General features: G+C 55.2%; 1 protein-coding gene across 1 annotated transcript; it reads left to right on the top strand.

Moving 5' to 3' along the window:
- Positions 1-6,619: 6,619 nt before the first annotated feature.
- Agt (angiotensinogen) lies at positions 6,620-17,988 on the top strand. The gene is made up of 5 exons (XM_055617554.1): positions 6,620-6,692; positions 11,340-12,196; positions 15,201-15,468; positions 16,755-16,899; positions 17,467-17,988. Exons 2-5 carry the CDS (start codon positions 11,365-11,367, stop codon positions 17,653-17,655), a joined length of 1,434 nt encoding a protein of 477 aa, XP_055473529.1. The 5' UTR covers positions 6,620-6,692; positions 11,340-11,364; the 3' UTR covers positions 17,656-17,988.
- The last annotated feature ends 2,660 nt before the right edge of the window (positions 17,989-20,648 follow it).

The following is a 20,648-nucleotide window of genomic DNA, read 5'->3' on the forward strand; positions in this document are numbered from 1 at the left end:
CTCGGCCCGCTAGAGTGATGTGAGAGGCAGGGCGAGAGCAGCCCTGGCCCTGGCCCACACCCGCTCGCGGGCACGTCCTTGTGAGAGAGAGAGAGGGCCCTCCCGAATGGCAAACACTGAGTGAGACCTCTGCCCATCCAGGGCTCTGGGGACCATAGGCATCTCTATAGAGTGACTAAGTCTGAGCAGAGCAAGGAGGTGGCTCTGTCTGACACCCTGGGGGGTCCCTGAACGACAGGCAGGGTGGCTTCAGAGGGACGGAGAGAGAGCAAGGAGGTGGTTGTGGGCTCTGGAGTCAGAGCAGAGGGAGGCCGAGCCTTGTGGCTGGAGGGAGCAGGGTGAGCCGCAGTGCGCCGCTGCAGGCAGAGCTTCCCCTCAGCGCTCAGCACTCTCTTCTGACAGACCTTTAGGTCCATGGGCCTCACCGTCTGCGTTCCAGCCACTCACTTGACTGGGACAGTTGCACAAGCAGCTGTGTGGACGAAAAGATGAGGTTACGTCTCTGTCAAGCCCTCCCTTCCAGGCCGGGGAACTGGCACCTGTCAGAAAGCACTCACCACACTTCCCTGAGTTTGAGCCTCCAGGATTGATGTGAAAAAGCTAGGCATAGTGGCGTCCACCTGGAATCCCAGCACTGAGAAAGCGGAGCAGGTGGATCTCTTGCTGCTAGCTCTAGGCCAACTAGAGACGCTGCCTCAAAAAAGCAAGGCAGCCGGGCATGGTGGTGCACGCCTTTAATCCCAGCACTCAGGGGGCAAAGGCAGTCAGATCTCTGTGAGTTCCAGGCCAGCCTGTTCTACAAGTGAGCTTCAGGACAGCCAAGGCTATTACACAGAGAAACCTTGTCTCCAAAAAAACAAAAACAAAAACAAACAAATAAAAAGAACAAGGTAAGAGGGCTGGAGAGATGGCTTAGCAGGTAAGAGCACTGGCTAATCTTCCAGAGGACCCTAGTTCAATCCCCCACACTGCAGCTCACAGCCACCTATAATTCCAGCTCTAGGGGACGCAATGCTCTCTCCTGGCTTCATAAGCTCCGCACACGTGGTACACATACATGCAAGCAAAACGCCCGCACACAAAGCAATGATAACAACAAAGTGTATGGCATTAAGGAAGGACACCTGAAGTTGACCTTTCACACACACACACACACACACACACACACACACACACACACACACACCCAACAGGGAGTGCTGTTGGAACTACATCTGAAATGAAGCCCTGCTCTGGGCTGCAGTCTTCCACAGCGGCAGGTGAGGCCCTGGTGACCAAGGGCCTAGTGACCAGGTGATTGGCACAGCACCCTGGCTGCTAAGAACGCAGACAGAAAGGAGCCCATCGCTCAGGAAGCTTCATCCAGAGGGAGGCCAGGCTTCCACGTCCTCCCCCCGCCTGGGGGGCTTGGTGCCTGGGGGCAGACGCCTCCCACAGAGACCCAGAAGTGTGTCTCCAGGGATGTCCAGGACCCTGACAAACTTTCCTGCTTCTCACAGCTGCCTCAGCCTGCCCAGCCCGGGAAGAGGTTTCATGGCCCAGGAGAAGCCCCTGGCGACAGGCTGCACGCCGTCCCCCTTCACAGAGCAGGAGGCTCATCATCGGGGACTGCAGCTTCATCTCTATCTCGAACAGGTATCTCAAACTCGTCTGCACCTGACAGCAGTCACCAGGGTTACGTTGCTGTCTGGAGCTGGCGAGGGTGACAGGAGACTGTGCTCCCCACGCCCCGGACTCGCTGAGCACGGATGGACGCGGAGGTATAGGGTAGCAAAGGGCACAGCGAGGGGAGATTATTACATCAGGAGAGGGTCACCTTTGCTCTTTCAAACAAAACAAGCCTTTACCGTGTGTGTGTGTGTGTGTGTGTGTGTGTGTGTGTGTGTGTGTGTGTGTGTGGTGCTCGGGTACGCACAGGACAAGTTGTGGGGCTCAGTTCTTCCTTTCTACCACGTGGATCCCAGGGCCTGAGTCAGGTTGTAAGACTTGGCTGCAAACGCTTTGTGTGCTGAGCCGTCTTAGACCGGGTGAGCCTAACAGCCACAGCCTGTGTGGACACGCCTGATGGCAGGTTCATCGCTCAGCAGGGGGAAAGCCCACCCCACCCCCTGCTCCACACGCTCCTCTCTCTCCTCTCCTTTGCTTCCAAGTCTTTGTGTGAGTGGGGGTGCTTGTGTGTGGAGGAAGTACATGTGTGTGGAGGGGCGTGTGTACACACCTGAGGTCAAGGGTGGCTGCTCAGCGAGCCCCAGAGATACGCCTGTCTCGGTTTCCCCAGTGCTGGGATTACACGCCTGCCCCTCCTCACCGAGGTCCTTAAGCTTGCCAGGCCCGAGCTGATGCTTTAACCACTGTGTGGGCCAGGCACCCCTCCCTAGCCACACCGCAGGACCACGGGCCCCCGACCATGTGGGAGGCCCCTGTGACTCATCTCTGATGGGCACAGTGGTCATCATGCTTACGCCTCACACGACTGCCCACAGTGTGACATCAAGGTGCCCCAGTGGCCAGCACTTCCTGGCAGTCCCCCCAGCAGTAGCCTTTGGGCCACTTTTTCTTCTCACAGGATTTGCTCTGTAGCCCAGCCTGGCCTTGAACATTGAGGTGGTGCTCCTGGCTTGGCCTCCCTCCACTTTGCCCCTCCCTTCCTTGTCTGTGGTGGAAAGACGCTGGTATTTGTGTTTCCAGCCCTCTTTGCTATGTTTTCCATATAAGAGCCGAGCATTAAGTAAATACTATTTCCACAGCTCGGTTTTCGCAAGAGACAGACGGCCAGACCCATAGGACAGCTCTGTACCACGCTGGGCACTCTGGTGGGAAGAAGGTGATGACATTTTTCCACAGGAGGAGCCATGCCGTATCTAAGGTCACAGCTGGGGCAGAAGCACCCTCCCTTAGAGTTTTTCTAGTGCCTGTGCCAAGGCAAACGTTCGGACCGCCAGCGTGACTGTGGGTGTGTGAGTGCGGATGAGCCAGAGTGAAGGACACACACACAAACCATACAGATAGACACACGGGCACTTCCTGTCTGCTGCAGTGGCCTCGTTCGGCTGCAGTGGAAATGGTACTTCCTGGGCTAACGGACCCACAAGGCACCCTGAGAACATTCTCAGACTCTGCTTTAAACCTGAGGCTTGGTTTACATGAAGGTGACTGCTGAGGAATTTTCATCGACAGAGTTTCTGCAATAGACCCCATTAAGCTGCCTGAGAATAGCTCAGTGGGAAGAGCACTTGCTTAGCATGCTCAGAGCCCTGAGTTCAGTCCCCAGTCGCCCATAAACCAGGCATGGTGACGCATCTCTGTAATCCCAGCACTTGGGAAACGGAGACAGGAGGATGAGGAGTTCAAGTCATTCTCAGCTACGTAGAGAATCCGAGGCCAGCCTGAACCACGTGAGATGCTGGCTTAAAAAGAAAGCCACTAACGAGATTTTATTTCTTTATCAGTTTATATATTTTAATGGTATTTTTCTAAATTAATAAATCATTCTTTACTTTTATTTCTCAAGAGCAGTTCCTGTCAGGATGTTGTCTGTGGTGAGAGCTGGGAAGTTGACACGGTACTTACCAAGTCTGCCAACAATGAGCAAAAACCCAGAACAAGCAACAGAAGCAAGAGTACAACACAGCCTGACTCCTAAGCCACTGGCAGCATCTGTCCTTGTCATACATAAGCATGTATGCATGCATAAACAACACACACAAACACACACAAGCCACACAGGCGCACAAACTGAGAAAGGCATGCAGGTATGCACAAGCCACAATTAGTGAGAACTGTGTAGTTTTGGTTTCTTTTAAAAACACAAAAATACTACGGGAATGTTTTCTTTTCAATCCCAGTTTGTGTGGGATATGGGGCTGCTTCACAGCAGCTGACTATTATTTGCCTCGTGCTTTGGCAGGGGTGTGGTTTTGCCAGCTGCGGATGGTTTCTGCGAGTGTTTGACATTTGGAATTCTGGAGACTTTTCAGAGCATATATAAATGCTAGAGTCCTGACAGGTGTGGCAGGTTGGTGGTTGGTTGTGGTTGTTTTCAATTTGTTGCAAGGAGTCATGCACAAAAAAGCAACAAGAAGAAATTAAATATCCTGACAGCGAAGACCAGACTTTCCCCAAGGAGCTGGACATCCCTCATCAGGAGGAAGTAGTTATCAACAATGACTCCCCCTTTCCCCTCTATCCTTTTCTCTCCTAGCAAGTGTTAGGGAGTTGAAAGGGAGGAAGTAAAGGGGTGGAGAAGGTGGAAGAGAGAAAGGAACCCACAAAGTAGCAAAACTACACAGATCAGACAATCTCAGAAATACATGCATGCACCAGTAATGTATACATGCTTGTGGGTAGAGACTACATACATGCACACACACAGACAAAAGCACATACATACACACACAGCTTTATTTGAAGACAAAAAAAAGCCCATTTAATTCCCTTCTAGTGCAAGTCTCTCAGCTGCTGAGCTTGGGAGGCAGGAAGCTCCCACAGTTGAGGGCAGGATGCATGTGTGTCTGTGTGCTCTGAGAGCCAGCTTCATAGTGAGACCCTGAGCTAGGAGAGCTGCAGTACCTGGCAGGCATGGCGTGGAGCAGGTGGCTGGCAGCCGAGAGGTGAGTATTGGAGAACACAAGCCAGGGGCTGATACTACCCTGGATGTAAGGCTTAGAGACATTTCTGGTTGACAAAGGTCTGGGAACACACCATGGAGGAATGGGCGAGACATTTGGAATTGAGTGGGCTCGTGCTTGTGGGGTGAGGTGAAGCCAAGTGAAACCAGCCATGGAGGGAGCCCAGCACCTCTGTTACACTCTTTCCTGGAGAGTGTAGGGCCAGGGGGCCATGGCGACTGCAGGCCCCTCAGGAACCCTCAGAGCAGGTAGAGTCTGCTCAGCAAGCCTGGCTCAGGAGCCCTGCTGTCTGGCTTGCCAGCACAGGCTGCTCCAGCTGGAGTGAAATGGGCCTGTTATCTGCATTTATTGGGATGGAGGCAAAGAAGAGGCAGTGATGGCTGGCATGACTCAGTGAGGGCTGGCTCCTGCTCAGAAAGCATCTTTAGCAAGGGCCACCACTCTCAGTACAGCTTGGCTCTGGCTTGTCCATGGCCTCCCCACGCTTGACAGTTGGCTAGACTGCTCCAGAAGCTCATGCTGCCTCTGTTGGCTGGTTTCCGGAGACACACAGAAACAGGCAGGTGATGAGTTACACGGGGCAAGAGGCAAAACGGTTGATAGTACAGGACGCCATCATGGTGGGGAACGTGTCTTCCTTTGTGACTGTGCTCTTCAGCTCAGAGTTCTGCAGACCCTGGCAGGGCACAGGGTCTATGGAGGTGCCCCTGCTCACAGGGCTGGCGACATCCTTGCCATCACCAGTCACCTCCGCCTCTGCCCTTCTCTCTTGGCAGAGAGCTGAGGCTGAAAGTTCCCTTCGCTTGCACGACCAGACTCTTCCAAAGCAATACTGAAGGGTCCAACTACTGGACATCTCATGGAGGACAGAAAGATGTTCAATGATAGGAAGAATCCAGTCCTCTGGGGTCAGGAATGGAGAGGAAAGATCTTTCCATCACTGCATTCAGGAACTCAATGCTGTGTCCCCAGCCCAGGGCTCCCTGCATAGCCCCAAAGCTCCAAAGGCTGCATTATCCACTCCTCAGGGACATCTGCCCACAGCCGGCCTTTCCTGAGTCCTTGCTCCCTGCACCCCCTCCCCCGGGTGCTGCATTCTCTCCTTTAGTCCTCAGAGTGCAGACCTTCATGGCTGCGGTCCTGATGCCCTCCTGCAGTGGCCCCCAGCTGCGACATTCTTGCAGTTACTGAAGGCCCAGTTGGAGGTCAGCCCTCCGCTCAGGCACCAGTGAGCCCCATACTGTGCCTCTGTTTTCTTCCCAGCCAGGAACTGCTCTAGTCGTCCTCCCTTTCTGCCTTCACTTCCAGTGCCTCATCTGGGTGGGGGCAGATTGTGCCAGGGCCAAGAGACTGCTTGAGGTTCTGGGCTGCTGTCACAGGCCGTCCATGGTGGACTGCACGGGGAGCCTCTGCAGGGCCTTCTGCCCTTGTGTTCTCAGCTGCTCCCCCACACTTCCACCCTCAGCCTTGTCCTCTCAGCCTCCACAACCATCCTCCACACTCTTCCAGGGCGACACCCCTGTCCACAAGGCCAGCCCATTTCATTTCACATATGGCTGCACCACTGTTGGCATTCACCAGCCCACCCAGATGAGCTAGAAGTTCCTAGAAGGTTCTACCTACTGGTGACATCACCTACCACTTGCTGGACATCTTCCTGTAGGAGGGCCCTTTCCTGGCATATCCTGAGAGGCCTACAAGTGCACCATGGGGTTTTTCATCCCAAGGCCTAGATGGCCTGCCCAGGCTGTCACAACCCGGCCAGCCCTGTGACTGTGGCCCCGGCTCCAGGGAACTGAGGTAAATGTGTAACTGGACTCAACGTCAGCCCATTTTGCATGGAGCTCATCTTTCACCAGGGCTTCCTGGAAGGGGCCCAGAGGAACATCGCCCTGGCCTTGGTCCATCTTGGCCAAGCCTGGATTCCCATGGCCCCTGACCTGGGTCCTCCCCCAGCCTCTGTACAGAGTAGCCTGGGAGTAGAGCCATCTCCACCCCTCGGGCATAAATAGGCCTGTTGGGCTCACCAGGGGATAGCTGTGCTTGTCTGCGCTGAGGCTGAAGGTAAGCGGAGCCCTCTCAGCTCTTTCTGGTCCTTCATGGGGTCCTGCTGGGCAGTAGCTGAGCTGTGGGTGGGAGGAGGGGGAGGCAAGGTTGGGCAGACACTGAAAAGGGCTGGCTGGCCCTGAATTGAGGAGCTGGAAGTCTGTGGTGGCAGGTGCTTCAGGAGACACGACCACTGACTGCTTCTCCTCTCCAGAAAGGCTAGATGTCCAGGTAGGCTGTCCTCTGTCGGTCACGGCTCTGGGCTCACGGGGAATTGCTTCTCTGCAGTCAAGCAGGACACCCAGGCCTCCAGCTTCCTGTGAGCCCAGCCGGGACTTGTGGGATCAGTGCTGGAGTGGCTAAGTCCACCGGCTACTCCAGCTCGAAGGGAGAACAAGGCTTCGTTGTCCAGGCTGCAAGCAGCAAGCAGCAAGGAGGGGCAAGTCTGGAGGTCAGCTCAAGCAGCGCCTCCAGGCTCAATGTTGGGGTCTGTGTCCTGTGGCCCCTCACCACGTCTATAGAACCTTAACCAAACCCTCTCCAGACAAGCCTCCTCACGGCTCAAAGCTTCTCTGGGGTTAGGACTGGCTTAGGAGTGCTCAGTAACATGGAGTGCTTGATGTCAGGCTAAGCAAAAAGGTGCTGCTTTATTTTTAGTGTGAGGTGTGTGTGAATGTGTGAATATTTATGTGCAGGTATATGTGGTATGTGCATGTGTGTGGATTTATGTGCCTGTGTGTGGTGTCTGTGTGTGCGTAGTGTATGTGTATATTATTATTTATTTATTTTAGTTTTTTGAGACATTGTTCCTCTGTGTAGTCCTGGCTGTCCTGGAACTCACTATGTAGACCAGGCTGGCCCGGAACTCAGAGATCCATCTGCCTCTGCCTCCTGAGTGCTGAAGTTAAAAGCGTGCACCACCAAAGCTGGGATATCATTATCATTATCATTATCATTATCATTATCATTATCATTATCATTATTATTGGAGATAGGGACCCAGTATGTATCTCTGGCTATCCTGGAAATCACAAAATTGTGTCACCATGCCAAGCCCAATGTATGCGTATATTTGTGTGAACGTGGTGTGTATGTATGTATGTGTGGGGTGTGTCTGTCTGTCTGTCTGTGCGTATGTGAGTGTGTGTGTATGTATGTAGGGCATGTGTGCCTATCTCCATGTATGTATGTGTGTTTCTATGTATGTATGTGTATATGTGAGTGTGCATACGTGTGGTGTGGGGGACCTGCCTGTCCCAGGATGACCTTGGGGAGGTGGGCTAACCTGTGAACCAAAGCAGGACCATGGCCCTGAGGTTCCTGAGGGAGGTGGCCAGTGGAGAACATGGTAAACAGGCAACTGCAGGACACAGGGTGCTTCTGGTGGCCACCGGGGTGGAGGAGGTGAGGGAGGAGGCTAGTAAGCCTGGGGCAGGTGCTGAGCGGAGAAGATGAGCTGGTGACATAAGACAGCACTGAAGATGTACCCCGTTAGTGACAGGACAGGCAACCGATCCCCGAGAAGCCACAGGACACAGAGAAGCCGCCGGCTGGGAGGGACCAGAAGGGGCCTAGAACGCCTTCGTTCTCTCCAGGACCTGATGCAACCTGATTTAGGATGAACTTGAATGGCAGCGGGTTACTGCTGAGCGCGAACAGCCAGTTCTGCCTGAGGACAGTGGTGACGTGTTTCCTGGGACAGTGCCCATCCACAGGCACAGCAATGTGGGAAGGCAGGCAGCATCCACCCACATGGCCCACCCTCCCACGTGGGCACCTAAGGAGGCCCCGACCCTCCTGTGCCTGGGTTTATAATAGCAGAGTGGGCAGGCTCAATCCCTGCTCTGCACAGAAAGGTCCAGCGGGCACAGGCAGAATTTCCTACTCTGCTTTTCAAAACTTCGAGACTTTCTTTGAGAGGGGTGGGTGGAGCCGGGTGTGGGTGCAGGGAGGGTGAGGTCTGGGAGTCAGAAGCCAAAGGTCATCTGACCAGGGGGATGACCAGACCAGGGCAAAGAGCACCCTGCCTGCCTGTGGAAGAGACTGCATGTGCAGCCCCAGGAGGTGCCACGACCTAGGTGTGGGAGGCTGGCATGACCTCTTAGTTTTGCAAAACCAAGGGGCATTCTGAGATCATTAACTTAGAAAAAGAAAAGTTTGTTTTGGCTCCTAGTGCTGGAGTTACAGGCCAGACTCAGGCCTGTCTCTCTGGACCTGCTGGGGTGTCAGGTAGCAATGGGCAGAGGCATTTGGCCAAATAAGCTGCTCCCCATGGAGGTAGAAAGCAGAACCAACAAAGACGGGAAGTCAGAGGCCCTGCAATGCACCCCAGTGACCTAGTCCTCCCCCTGGGCCCTGCCCCCTCAACACTACCCTCACCAGAACAATCCTGTGCGTTAAGATTTTCACATCAGCATGGTTTGTTGAGCGCCATGGAAGATGGAAGGCAGAAGGTTTGCGTGTGTGAGGGTGAAGCAAGGGAAACAAAGGCTCAAGGTGACCTCCAGTCAGGCCCGAGGCACCGAGGCCCAGCAGTGGTGGCCATGAGTAATGATGGCCATGGTGAGGTAAGCCACTTGGCAGATGGTGCCTTCTATAAAAGCAAGTGCAGGTGGTCCATGTGGTCAGAACTGAATGGCAGACTCCGCCTCTCCCCACCAGGATCAGAGGAGGTTTGGCAGAGTCAGCACAGGAACCTTCCTTGGAGACCCCCAGGCTAACTCCATGTACTCTCTGTGATAGCTGAGGCTGGACCAGGGCTTAGGGCCAAGGAAGAAGAGTGCCCAGCTCCATGGGCCACTCCATCTCCTAGTTCACGGCTGAGCAGGGCCCCAAGCCCTGAGTGGCCCTCACTGGCCCTCACAGCCATTGGGGCAGTTGACAAATCAATCCCACAGACTGCCGAAGCCAATCCTGGGTGAGCAGGCTGGGTGGGCAGGCCAGCCACTGTGTAGAGGCAGGCCTGCCTGGAGCAGGACGGCTATGGAGGACCCAGGCTTGGGCGAGGCATTTGGCACCCAGTTCTGGCCGCAGGCTAAGGCCTCGAGCTCACCAAAATCAATCCTAGGGCACACCCATGTGGGTGTAAAGGCTCCTCCAAATCACTAAGTTCACACTTACTCCAGGGACGAACTCATAGCCATTGTTACCCGCATGCCTGGCTCTCCCAGGCCTGTGCCACAGCCTCATATGATAACAAGGGGACCTCCAGAAACCCAAGGTCAAGGTGTGGTCAGGGTTGAGTCCTCCTGGGTCCTCCCTGCCTTTGGTTTGCAGATTCCACCCTCTTCCTGTGTCTCCTATGGTTGTCTGTGTTTCTGTCTCCTGATATCTTCATGTGTACATGCATGCGAGAGTGTGTGTATGTGTGTGTGTGTGTGTGTGTGTGTGTGTGTACATGTGCAAGCGTGCTCACGTGTATAGAGGCTGGGTGAAAACCTTTGGTATTATCTCGAACTGGTGTCCATCTCCTCTGAGACAGTCTGTCACTGGCTTAGATCTCACCTATGTGGCTGGATTGATTAGCCAGGTCCACCAAACTCCAGGAATCTACCCGTCCCCACAGCCTGAGCACAGAGATGAGCATGCGTGGGCCACCACAGCTGGTGTCTTTACATGGTTCTGGAGCGCCTGCTCAGGGCCTCACGCTCCCAATAGAAGTACCAACTGACTTGTAACCCTGTCCCCAGCTGGCCTCTGTGTAAGAACACCAGCAGTTTGCATGAGGCCCGCTGGGAGGGCCTCGTTTCACCTCAGTCTCCGAAAACAGTGACCTTTTGCCAAGTGTGGAGAGGCCTGCAATCCCAGCTACTTAGGGCGCTGATGTGGGAGGGCCTCACACTCCAGGCTGCCTAGAATACAGAGCGATTTCAAGGTTAGCCAGGATGACTTCTGGAGACATTGTCTTAGAGTCGTAGCTCGTTCAGAACGTTTGCCTGCATGTGTGACAGCCTGGGCTGAACCCTAGCCCACTTATAAGCTAGCAGGGGTAGGGTATACTTGCAACACAAGCACCCAGGAGACAGAGGCAGGAGGATCAGGACTTCAAAATCAGCCTAATCTACACTCCGTGAGCACAACCAGCCGGGACCATATGAAACCCTAGTTTTAAGTAAAACAGTGCCTGGGGAGGGAATGCGCCTACCTAGCACACTAGAGGCCCTGGATTCCACCCCCAAGCAGTCCCTTTCCAGGGCCCTGGAGGTGGGAATGTTAACACGTAAACCTGGGGAGCAATTCCTCGTGGGTCAGCCTGAGTTTCCCAGGGAGCTCTGACTACATTCCTTCTCAGCTACCCCAGCTGTGGCTGGATTCTTCTGGGCCGTCTGTGACAGCCATGCTTTTGGTTTCCAGTGATTTACTAAGCATATAGCAAACAAAAGCAAAAACAAATAGCAAGCGATGGGTGGAAGCAAAAGACAGATGGTAAAACATCACCAGAGCAGGCTCTCAGAGCACGGAGCAGAGACAACTGGGCAAACACTCTTGGGCCTGGAACAAGGATGAGGAGTCAGCCCTCCTTCCAAAGCTCAGTGAGCAGAGACAGCACATGGCAGTTTACCCATAGAATAAACATGGCACACAGCCCCTGGATATCAGGACAACTGAAGGTCTGGCTTCCAGGCTCCAGATAACCACTGTCACCCTCACACAATGTCATTGCAGGGCACAGAGGCGAGCGCTCAGGTCGATGATGACTCCCACAGGGATAGGCCCAAAGGCCACCGTCTTCTGCATCCTGACCTGGGTCAGCCTGACGGCTGCGGACCGCGTGTACATCCACCCCTTCCATCTCCTCTACTACAGCAAGAGCAGCTGTGCCCAGCTGGAGAACCCTAGCGCAGAGACACCCCCAGAGCCGACCTTCTCGCCTGTTCCTATTCAGGCCAAGACCTCCCCTGTGGATGAGAGGACCCTTCTTGAGCAGCTTGTGCTGGCCACTGAGAGGCTGGATGACGAGGATCGGCAGCGGGCTACCCAGGTCGCGATGATAGCCAACTTCATGGGCTTCCGCATGTACAAGCTGCTGAGCGAGGCCGGGGGCGTGGCCAGCGGGGCCGTCCTCTCCCCGCCAGCTCTCTTTGGCACCCTGGTCTCTTTCTACCTCGGATCCTTGGATCCCACGGCCAGCCAGCTGCAGGCGCTGCTGGGAGTTCCCGTGAAAGCAGGAGAATGCACCTCCCGGATGGATGGGCACAAGGTCCTTGCTGCTCTGCGGGCCATTCAGGGCCTGCTGGTCACCCAGGGCGGGAGCAGCAGCCAGGCACAGCTGCTTCAGACCACGGTGGTGGGGCTCTTCACGGCGCCGGGCCTGCGCCTGAAGCAGCCTTTCGTTCAGAGCCTGGCTCCCTTTGCCCCTGCCATCCTCCCACGCTCTCTGGACTTGTCCACTGACCCTGGTCTTGCTGCTGAGAAAATCAGGAGGTTCATGCAGGCTGTGACAGGGTGGAAGATGAACTTGGCGCTGGACAGGGTCAGCACAGACAGCACCCTACTTTTCAACACCTACGTTCACTTCCAAGGTGAGGCAAACCCGTGGGTCAGCACGGGCCCTGGTTTGAACCACGGATGGCATCTGGGCTCCCAAGGCATGCCCATGGTCCACGTGTGAGGTGGGCAGGATGACAGGCCTCTGCCTCTGGATAACCAGTGAAGCCCTGGAGGCTGAGAAAGCAAACCTGGCTCACAAGGGCACAGCCTTGCCCTCCTACCCCACAGCCCTTCGGTGCTGGGTCATGCTCCTGTGTCTTGAGATGGCTGGCACTAGGACAGACGGCCCAGGTCAGGGTAGGGGTGAGGGTGGAGGGGCAGGCTGGGTTCAGGCAGTACACACACTGTGAAGATGCTCTTACTGCAGTGGCCAGAGCAGGACACTTATTTTCCTAGGAGGTTGGCCCTGTGGCCTGGGAGGGCACAGCAGGTTGGGAGAGCCACCCTGAGGTGTGCAGTGTACAGGTACACTGCCCTGGGAACACACACCAGGGCACCAGATCTCCAAACTGATGGCAACTGGAGGGGGGGCACGGTGGTGGCCAGCAGGAGGACAGGCCTGCATGCCAGTCAGCGGTGACTTGGTCACTGTGACAACGTCTTTGCAGTCTATGAATTCAGATGGGAAAGACCTCGGCCTGCCTTTGAGGCTGGGAAAGGGGCAGCCCTGAGGCTGGCGAAGGGATGCTACACCCTGGGTAGGTTGGAAAGGAACCTGGAACTGAGCTGCCACCTTCCCTGAGGAGCATGGGAACACTGTCATTGAGAAAGGACGAAAGTGTCAGTCATGGTTTGCCTTGGAGGAACAGCTGTTTTCACAACTCAGACTGCAGAGCCAAGGAGGGCACAGAGATAAAGGGAAGATAAAGGGAAGGAGGAGAGAAGGAAAAGGAAGAGTGGTGGGAGGAGGAAAGGGGAGGAGAAGAAGAAAGAGGAGGAAGAAGAGAAGAGAGGAAGGGAAGAGTGAAAGGGAGAAGGAGGAAATGGGAGGAGAAAGAGAAGGCAGAAGAAGAGGAGGAGAAAGAGGAAGAGGAGGAGAGGGAGAGGGAGAAAGGAAGGGAAAGAAGAAGAAAATGAATCGGTGCCAGCACTCACCTGTACTCTGTCCTGACCTTCCCTGCGCATCTGCCCAAGGCTGACCCTATTCCTCATGCTCGTGAGTTTGCAGACTCTCAGAAACTCCAGGTCCCCTCTGCAGTGGCCTTGGGACAGTTGGGTGTTTGTATCTAGGGAGGTCTTGAGGCCTTAGGCTCATGGTCTCCAGGGCTCTTTGCCCAGTACTTGATATCCCCGGCGCTTGAATGGCCCTGCAGGTTCCATGACACCAGGGAACATGACCAGGGGAAGTTTACTCAGCCCAGAGTAGGGCTCCATGACTGGGGTCCAGGGAGCATGGGGAAGAATGGGGAAAGGACAGCCTCAGGTGCCAGCATCTCTCTAGAGCCATGTCCTGTTTCCCTTTTATCTTTCTGCTCAAGATAAAACTTCAGTGCTTTTTCCTCTAAACTGTTATGCCCTGCTGAGGTCCCTGGGGTGAGGTATCAGCTGCTCATGCATGTGAGCTACACATATGTGATAGGGTCTTGCTCCGTAGCACGGCTTTGAACTCTCAGCATTCTAAGTGCTGGGATTCCGGGTGTGAGCCACTCTCAGGGCCTTTTGGGACCAGCGCTCTTGTCGCTCTCCATAGAGGGCTCTGAGTTCAAGACCATACTTTTACACAACCTGGGCCCAGGTGGAGCTAAACCATGCTCAACCCCTTCCGGAGCGACACTTGGGGAGCCGTGCCATCATACAGCCGGGCACGTGTGAGGAAGGCAGGTATAAGGAGAATCCAAAAGTGCCTGAGTGTGCCTGGCTCAGCCCATGGCGTCCAGGTGGGGTGGCTCAGCTTGCAATGTGTCCCTTCCTCATCCTTCCCCAGTTCACTCCTGACCTCAGCCGTGGGGGGGAGGTGGGGGCGGTGTGAAAAGAGACTCCCCCCCCCCCCCGCCCCAAGGCTCTGCGGTCATCACAGGGTCTTGGACCTGTCTTTGTGGCGACAGATGCTGAACAGTTTAGTCTTGGTCCAGGAGCCTGGGCAGCGGCATCAGCGTATTCCGAGAGGTGGGGGCCAAGGTCTCCTAGCAGGCGGTCATGCTGCTCTGGAGGGGCCACAGGGGTGGGACTCGTCACTCTGGTTTGTGCAGCCCTGCTGAGTATCCAACAAGAGCAGGGGCCATGAGAACCAGGGGCCCTGGGTGTCCTGCAGGCTCACGGGTGGCTGCAAAGGACTCCAAGGTGAGACGCTGAGAGAGTGTCTCTGGAAGCTGCACTTCCTCTCAGTTTCGCTGGAAGCTGACACTGCTCTAAAATACCTTTTTTTTTTTTTTTTTTTTTTTTTTTTGTATGTGTGTGGTGTATGTATATGCATAAGGATGAAGTTGGGTGTCTTCAGTTGTTTTTCGCCGTTTTTTTTTTTTGTTTGTTTGTTTTGTTTTGTTTTTTGTTTTTTTGAGACAGGGTTTCTTACCAACTTGGGGCTTTCCATTTCTGATAGACCCCAGTGAGCCCCAGGGGTCCCTACATCTCCCATCCCCAGTGTTGGTCTCCTGGACTGTACGGCCATGCTAGACTGTTACAAGGGCTTGGGCATGTAGGCAGAGCTCATCATGTTTATAGAGCAAGTACTTTATCCACGGAGCCATCCCCCCAGACCACAAAGTCGAAGCTTTTTTAAGAAGTGAGTTTGCAAAGCAGAACTGATATGGGTTAAGCTTCCTGAGTCGGGCAGGAGTGGACTGAGTCCCCGCAGGTGACAGATGTGAGACCTCTGTCTCCACAGTGGCACAGCATCTTCTGCTGTTAGGGTCTCTGCGGGAAGCTCAGGTGGCTGGAATTTGCAAAAGGGTGTCAGAGGGCACCTGAAGGTGAACTTTGCAGGCCTGCACAGCTGGTGACAGAAGAGGAAGCTGAGCCAGGAGCCAGGGTGGAAGGGCCCCTCCCAGCTTCCCCATTGGCCCTCCTGAGCCCTCCTCCTGTCTCTGCTGCCTCCAGGGAAGATGAAGGGCTTCTCCCAGCTGGCCGGACTCCACGAGTTCTGGGTGGACAACAGCACCTCTGTGTCTGTCCCCATGCTCTCGGGCACCGGCAACTTCCAGCACTGGAGTGACTCACAGAACAACTTCTCCATGACTCGCGTGCCCCTGGGGGAGAGCGCCGCCCTGTTGCTGATCCAGCCGCACTGCACCTCAGATCTAGACAGGGTAGAAGCCCTGGTCTTCCAGCATGACTTCCTGACTCGGATAAAGAACCCGCCTCCTCGGTAGGAAGTGTGTGGGGCCCTGGGAGGCAGAGCTGCATGAATGGCACCCACCGCACGCTTACGTCAGGGTACCCGGGGCTGTCCACAGAAACAGCTGTCCTGTTGCCACCCCTATCCCATCCCACCATTGTGAGCAGCGAGCCTGTGGCTCCAGCCTGCCGTCCGTGACCACCGCCCTCCACAGGGGGCTGATGAACCAGCCGGGGCTGTATAGCTGCTTGAAGCACCATGACCAAAAAGCAAGTTGTGGGTGGGGAGGGTTTATTCGGCTTACACTTCCAGATCATAGTCCATCACTGAAGGAAGTCAGGACAGGAGCTCAAGCAGGGCGGGAACCTGGAGGCAGGAGCTGATGCAGAGGCCACGGAGGGTGCTGCTCACTAGCTTGCTCCTCATGGGTTGTTCAGCTGCTTTCTTATAGAGCCCAGGACCGCCAGCTCTGGTGGCACCACCTACAGTGAGCTGGGCCCTCCCCATCAATCACTAAGAAAATGACATACAGGCTTGCCTACAGCCTGATCTTAGAGAGGTGTTTTCTTAGTTAAGATTTCCTCCTCTCAGATGCCTCGTTTGTGTCAAGTTGACATAAAACTATTGAGCTCAGGGTCCATTATCTTATCTGTATTTTGGTTTTCAGAGAGGGTCTAGAATTTGTGGTAAATCTCCACCTCAGCTTCTCAAGTGTAAGCACAGGAATGAGGCAGACTGTCTGGCTAATAGCCTGTTGCTTGCACACATTTTTGGAAGGTTCTCCTTATACAGCCTGAGAACAAAGGGCGGCCAGCTCTCCACAGTAGATGGTCTTCCCCCTGCCTCAGGAGGTTTTTGTTGTGTTTGTTTCTGAGAATTTCCTTGGGGTGAGAATGTCCTCTACTGTGTGACCCTTCCTGGGGAAACACAAGCAAACACTATTCACCTCAGGTAGGGCACCAATTTCAGGTCAAAGAAAGAATCCCTTGCAAGTGGAATTTGGTCCTGCAGTGCATTCATTGTGGTTATCTTCCTGAGTGTGTGAGCACAACCAAGGGGCCCAGCCCAGCATGGGTGACCACCCCAAAAGCTGCACCACTGGGGCTGCCTGTGCCCAGCGCTGCGGAGGAGCTGCGAGCCTGCAGCTTCCAGAGCATCTTTCTCCAGCTTTCTGAGTCTTCCGGCCCTCCTTCCAGGAGGGTGTGTTTGAGCTCAGGACAAAGCTCCCCAACACTGGCTGATGGAGCGCTTAGCCTCCCTCCTTGGGGGAGAGGGAGTGAGAACTCCCCCAGGCCCCTAAGACAGGCTCTCCACAGGGCCATCCGCCTGACCCTGCCCCAGCTGGAAATCCGGGGATCCTACAACCTGCAGGACCTGCTGGCCCAGGCCAAGCTGCCCACCCTTTTGGGGGCTGAGGCAAATCTGGGCAAGATTGGTGACAGCAACCCCAGAGTGGGAGAGGTGAGCACTGCCCTGGTTGTGTCCCAGGGGACGGAGGGCGGGTGGTCATGTGGGGAAAGCTGTGTGCGAGGCCGGCAGGCATTGCCGGTGCCCTTGCTTCCCAGGGACGTGGAAGGGCAGTCCCCTTTCAGCTCTCTTGCTAATCCTTGCTCCAGGCCCACCTCTATCCGTTTGCCTCACATCTTCCAAGAAGCTGTAGCAGGTTAGAGTGTGGGATGCCCCAATGTAGCTTCTTTGGGGAACAGCTCAGTGGTAGAGAACTATGTGAACTGAGGATTTCCTGGGTACTATTGGCATTGCCAAGGTAAACAAGGGGGACTCACTGTGAAAGACATGGCCCGGCTGTGCCACTTGGCCAAATAATGGAGGGCTACATCCAGATGGCGGGTGGAGATGGGGACGCGGGGCATGCTGGACAGGAGCCGCTTTGGGAGCTGGGTGCTGTGCTCAATGCCCACCCAGAGGACAAGTGTGTGCACACCTGGCAGGCTGGGCAGCGTCCTCCCTCAGGGCAGCTGAGCACAGCCCCTGGCCTGCCAGCCCTCCTGATGTGTCTCTGCTGTGCAGGTTCTCAACAGCGTCTTCCTTGAGCTCAAAGCAGGAGAGGAAGAGCAGCCAACAGTGCCCGCCCAGCAGCCTGGCTCACCTGAGGCGCTGGATGTAGCCCTGAGCAGCCCGTTCCTGTTCGCCATCCACGATCGGCACTCGGGCGCCCTCCACTTCCTGGGTAGAGTGGACAGCCCTCAGAGTGTGTGAGGCCCGATGCCAGAGGGGCCCTTGGGTGCAGCCGAGGCAAGGCCAGCGTCAGAGGGCCATCCTGGACAAGAACCAGTGCTGTCACCCCTCCATCGAGGCCGAGGCTGTCTCCTTGGAGACTGCACCGATAATAAACAGTGAGCACCAGAGCTGGCCTCCTGGGCTGTGGGTTTGTTTAGAAGCTGGGGTGAGAGCCAGCAGCTGGCACGCCGCACAGGACTGCCACTGTGCGAAGAATCTGGATCAAACAACTGTTTGTGAAACCAAAAAGCCTCCCCTTTTACTCAAGAACAGAAATTGGGTTTTCACATTAAAATACACATTGTCCCCTCACTTTGGGTTTGTACTTAGCTCACTGAGTGTGGGACCATGACCTTCACAGGCCCCTACACTTCCTTAGTTTTCTCACCCATGGCACCATGTTTTCCCATTTTGGAAAACTGAGTTTATGCTATTGCAACAGCGCTTTCCTCACTTTGCCAAGAACAGACTCTCAGTGCTGAGCTAAACACGGTATCAGCCACAGAGCAGGCGTGCTCAGTGTGGCTGCGCTAGTGCGGCTGCGCAGTGTTCCCAAAGCTCCTGACAGTGTGTAAAGGAAGTCTGTCCCCAAGCGGCAGAGAGAGGACCTGGGCAGAGGGTACCTCCTTTACACGGGAGGCGCCGGGTCGCTCCTCACTTCTCTACCTGTCCCCGTGAGATCAGACCCCCGGCTATGCTGAGGAAGGAGCCAGGCGGGCTGCGGCAGTGGAAGCAGTGAACGATGTAGCATGTCAGCCGCAGGAAAGGGGCAGAGAGCGGCAGTGCAGCCCACAGGGCACAGACGGCGGGAATCCTGCGTTAGCAGACTGGCCTCTGGCAGAGCTAGCTGCTCCTGAGCCAGGAGTCCTGCAAGGGCAGGTGGACTGTGGAATGTGCTCCTGTGACCGAGGTGCATCCTGACAGAGCTACTGTGTCCCGAGGCTCAGCTTTTCTCAGCCTAGTCCTGTCCTCCACCCCTTCCCCGCCCCGAAAGCTCCTCTCTGGCTTCCAATACCTTGATGGCCCTTTATCCTGTGGTGTGGCCGAGCTAACTACCCACCCCCTGCATGTGCCAGGCAACACGGTGAGGGACCTATGAGCATGCTTAACTAGAAGCCAGCTCCTCACTGCCCCTGGCCTAAGCACAAACAGGAACTGCTAAGGTGTAAATTTCCTCTCATCCTAAAAGGCCCTATTCCCAGAGGGAGGTGGAGTGAGTTTCTCATCGCTGTCACAAAATACCAGGCACAGGGAGCTTAAGGGTCTATTTTGCCTCGTGTCCGAGGCAAACACACATGCACGCAGAGGCTGGTGCTCGGCTCCTTTTCTTCGCCCATGGGCTGCTGCTGCTGCCCGCTTTCACTGTGGGTATTCCCGGATCACCTACCCCAAGCTGGGGACCCTCTCACAGGTGTGCCCTGTTTGTTACTTGGACAGTTCCAAACCCCACCAGGCTGCCAAGATGGAACATCACAGGAAGAGAGACAAGAAAGGTGAACTCGTGTCCAGGCCAACACTGGTCCCTTACGGAGCAAGAATCTGCACTCTGTGGGTTCCTTGAAGGGCTCCTCCCCCATAGCGGCCCAGGCTCTTCAGGTTCAGTTGTTCCCCACTCCCTGCCACAGGAGCGATCATGGGGCCGGCATAAGGCTCAGAGGTGCCAGGGCCCGCTCAGGCTGCCTGAGGTTCAGGCTCAGGTCCCAGCATGCTGCTTCCTCTCCTCCACAGCCCACCACGCCGGGACCCTGGGCTGGCACAGCAGGTGACACTCCACAGCTACATCCTCTAACTGATCTTGTGTCAGTGCCCTGGTGGGAGCGCTGCCCTGTGACTGACAGGCTGCAAGCTGAACTGGAGGGCAGCAGAAGTCCTGCTGGCCACACAGCCCTGCAGCCCCCAGGATGCGCAGCTCTTCCAGCTTAGGCAGCTCACTCCAGCTCCACCCTCAGTGCTCCAGGGGTGGGAGCACGGTATAAAGCACAGGGTCCTCCCGACAGAGCACAGCCTGAGCCGAAGGTGGTAGTGAGGAGCCACAGGCCTCAGAGGGAGGTAGCAACACACTGATTCTGAGCTTCTGCCTGCAGAACAGAATCGTTTCTTCACCCTCAGCCACCATATTTGTGACCACTGATAGCAGCTTGAGGAACGAATGAATGTGTGCCCTTGGTTGTTCAGGAAGGAGATGGTGCGCTGCAGGTCCCTGAATGACAGGGACCTTCTCTTCACAGGTCTCTTCCATACCAGAAAGCAGCAACTACAATGGAGTCTGATTTTTAGTGTATGTGTTGAAGCTGGAAAAACATACCACTAAAACTTTAAACTTAACTGAATAAAACTGAATCAGGAGGGAAACTAAGGGAAAGTAACAAGGGAGCTGTTTGGAGAGCCAGACACAAGTCTGAAACTGTTAGTTTCTGCCTGAACATCCTGCTCTCGAGCACAGAAACATGACAGGAAGGCCGGAATGCAATGGTCCAGAGTCAGAGCCAACAGGGTAAGACATCAGGCCTCAGGCTCTCTGGGCGGAGGCCGGTGCGTACGTGTGACTACACGGGCTGGCAATTTGGGTTCAGAGCTATTCTGCCTGCCTTAATCCCACCTGTCAGTCCTATGTGTAGACCGTGAACAGCAAAGTGGAGCTGAGGACTGTGCTCTCTCCTTTCTGGGATCACATGACACAGCCATCACAGACAAGGACAGGCAGGCCTCCCTGGCCTGAAAGGCATTGACCTCTAGTAACTATAGACAGGAACTAAGCACAGTTCCTTGGCAGAGGCCCATTCCATGCTCTTGCAGCAGCCTGCCAGGCAGATGGGGCTGACTGGCCTCTCTGTGGGACAGTTACTTGTGCTAGACATTAGAGCTAGTGGGGGAGCTACACAGACAGGAGCCTTTCATCTGTGCCAAGGGACTGTGAGCCTCTGAAGTCATGCGTGAAGAGGGACGCCTGGACTAGATTCATAACTTACACA

Source organism: Psammomys obesus, unplaced genomic scaffold (genome assembly GCF_907164565.1).
Source record: "Psammomys obesus unplaced genomic scaffold, mPsaObe1.curated_primary_1811, whole genome shotgun sequence".
Classification (NCBI taxonomy): domain Eukaryota; kingdom Metazoa; phylum Chordata; class Mammalia; order Rodentia; family Muridae; genus Psammomys; species Psammomys obesus.

What these genes read in the sequence shown, in the direction of transcription:
- Agt (XM_055617554.1), top strand. Translation starts at nt 11,365, where the DNA reads ATGATGACTCCCACAGGGATAGGCCCAAAGGCCACCGTCTTCTGCATC. An exon ending in CACCTACGTTCACTTCCAAG is followed by an intron (nt 12,197 to 15,200) that starts GTGAGGCAAACC and finishes TGCTGCCTCCAG; the next exon opens with GGAAGATGAAGGGCTTCTCC. An exon ending in GCAACCCCAGAGTGGGAGAG is followed by an intron (nt 16,900 to 17,466) that starts GTGAGCACTGCC and finishes TCTGCTGTGCAG; the next exon opens with GTTCTCAACAGCGTCTTCCT.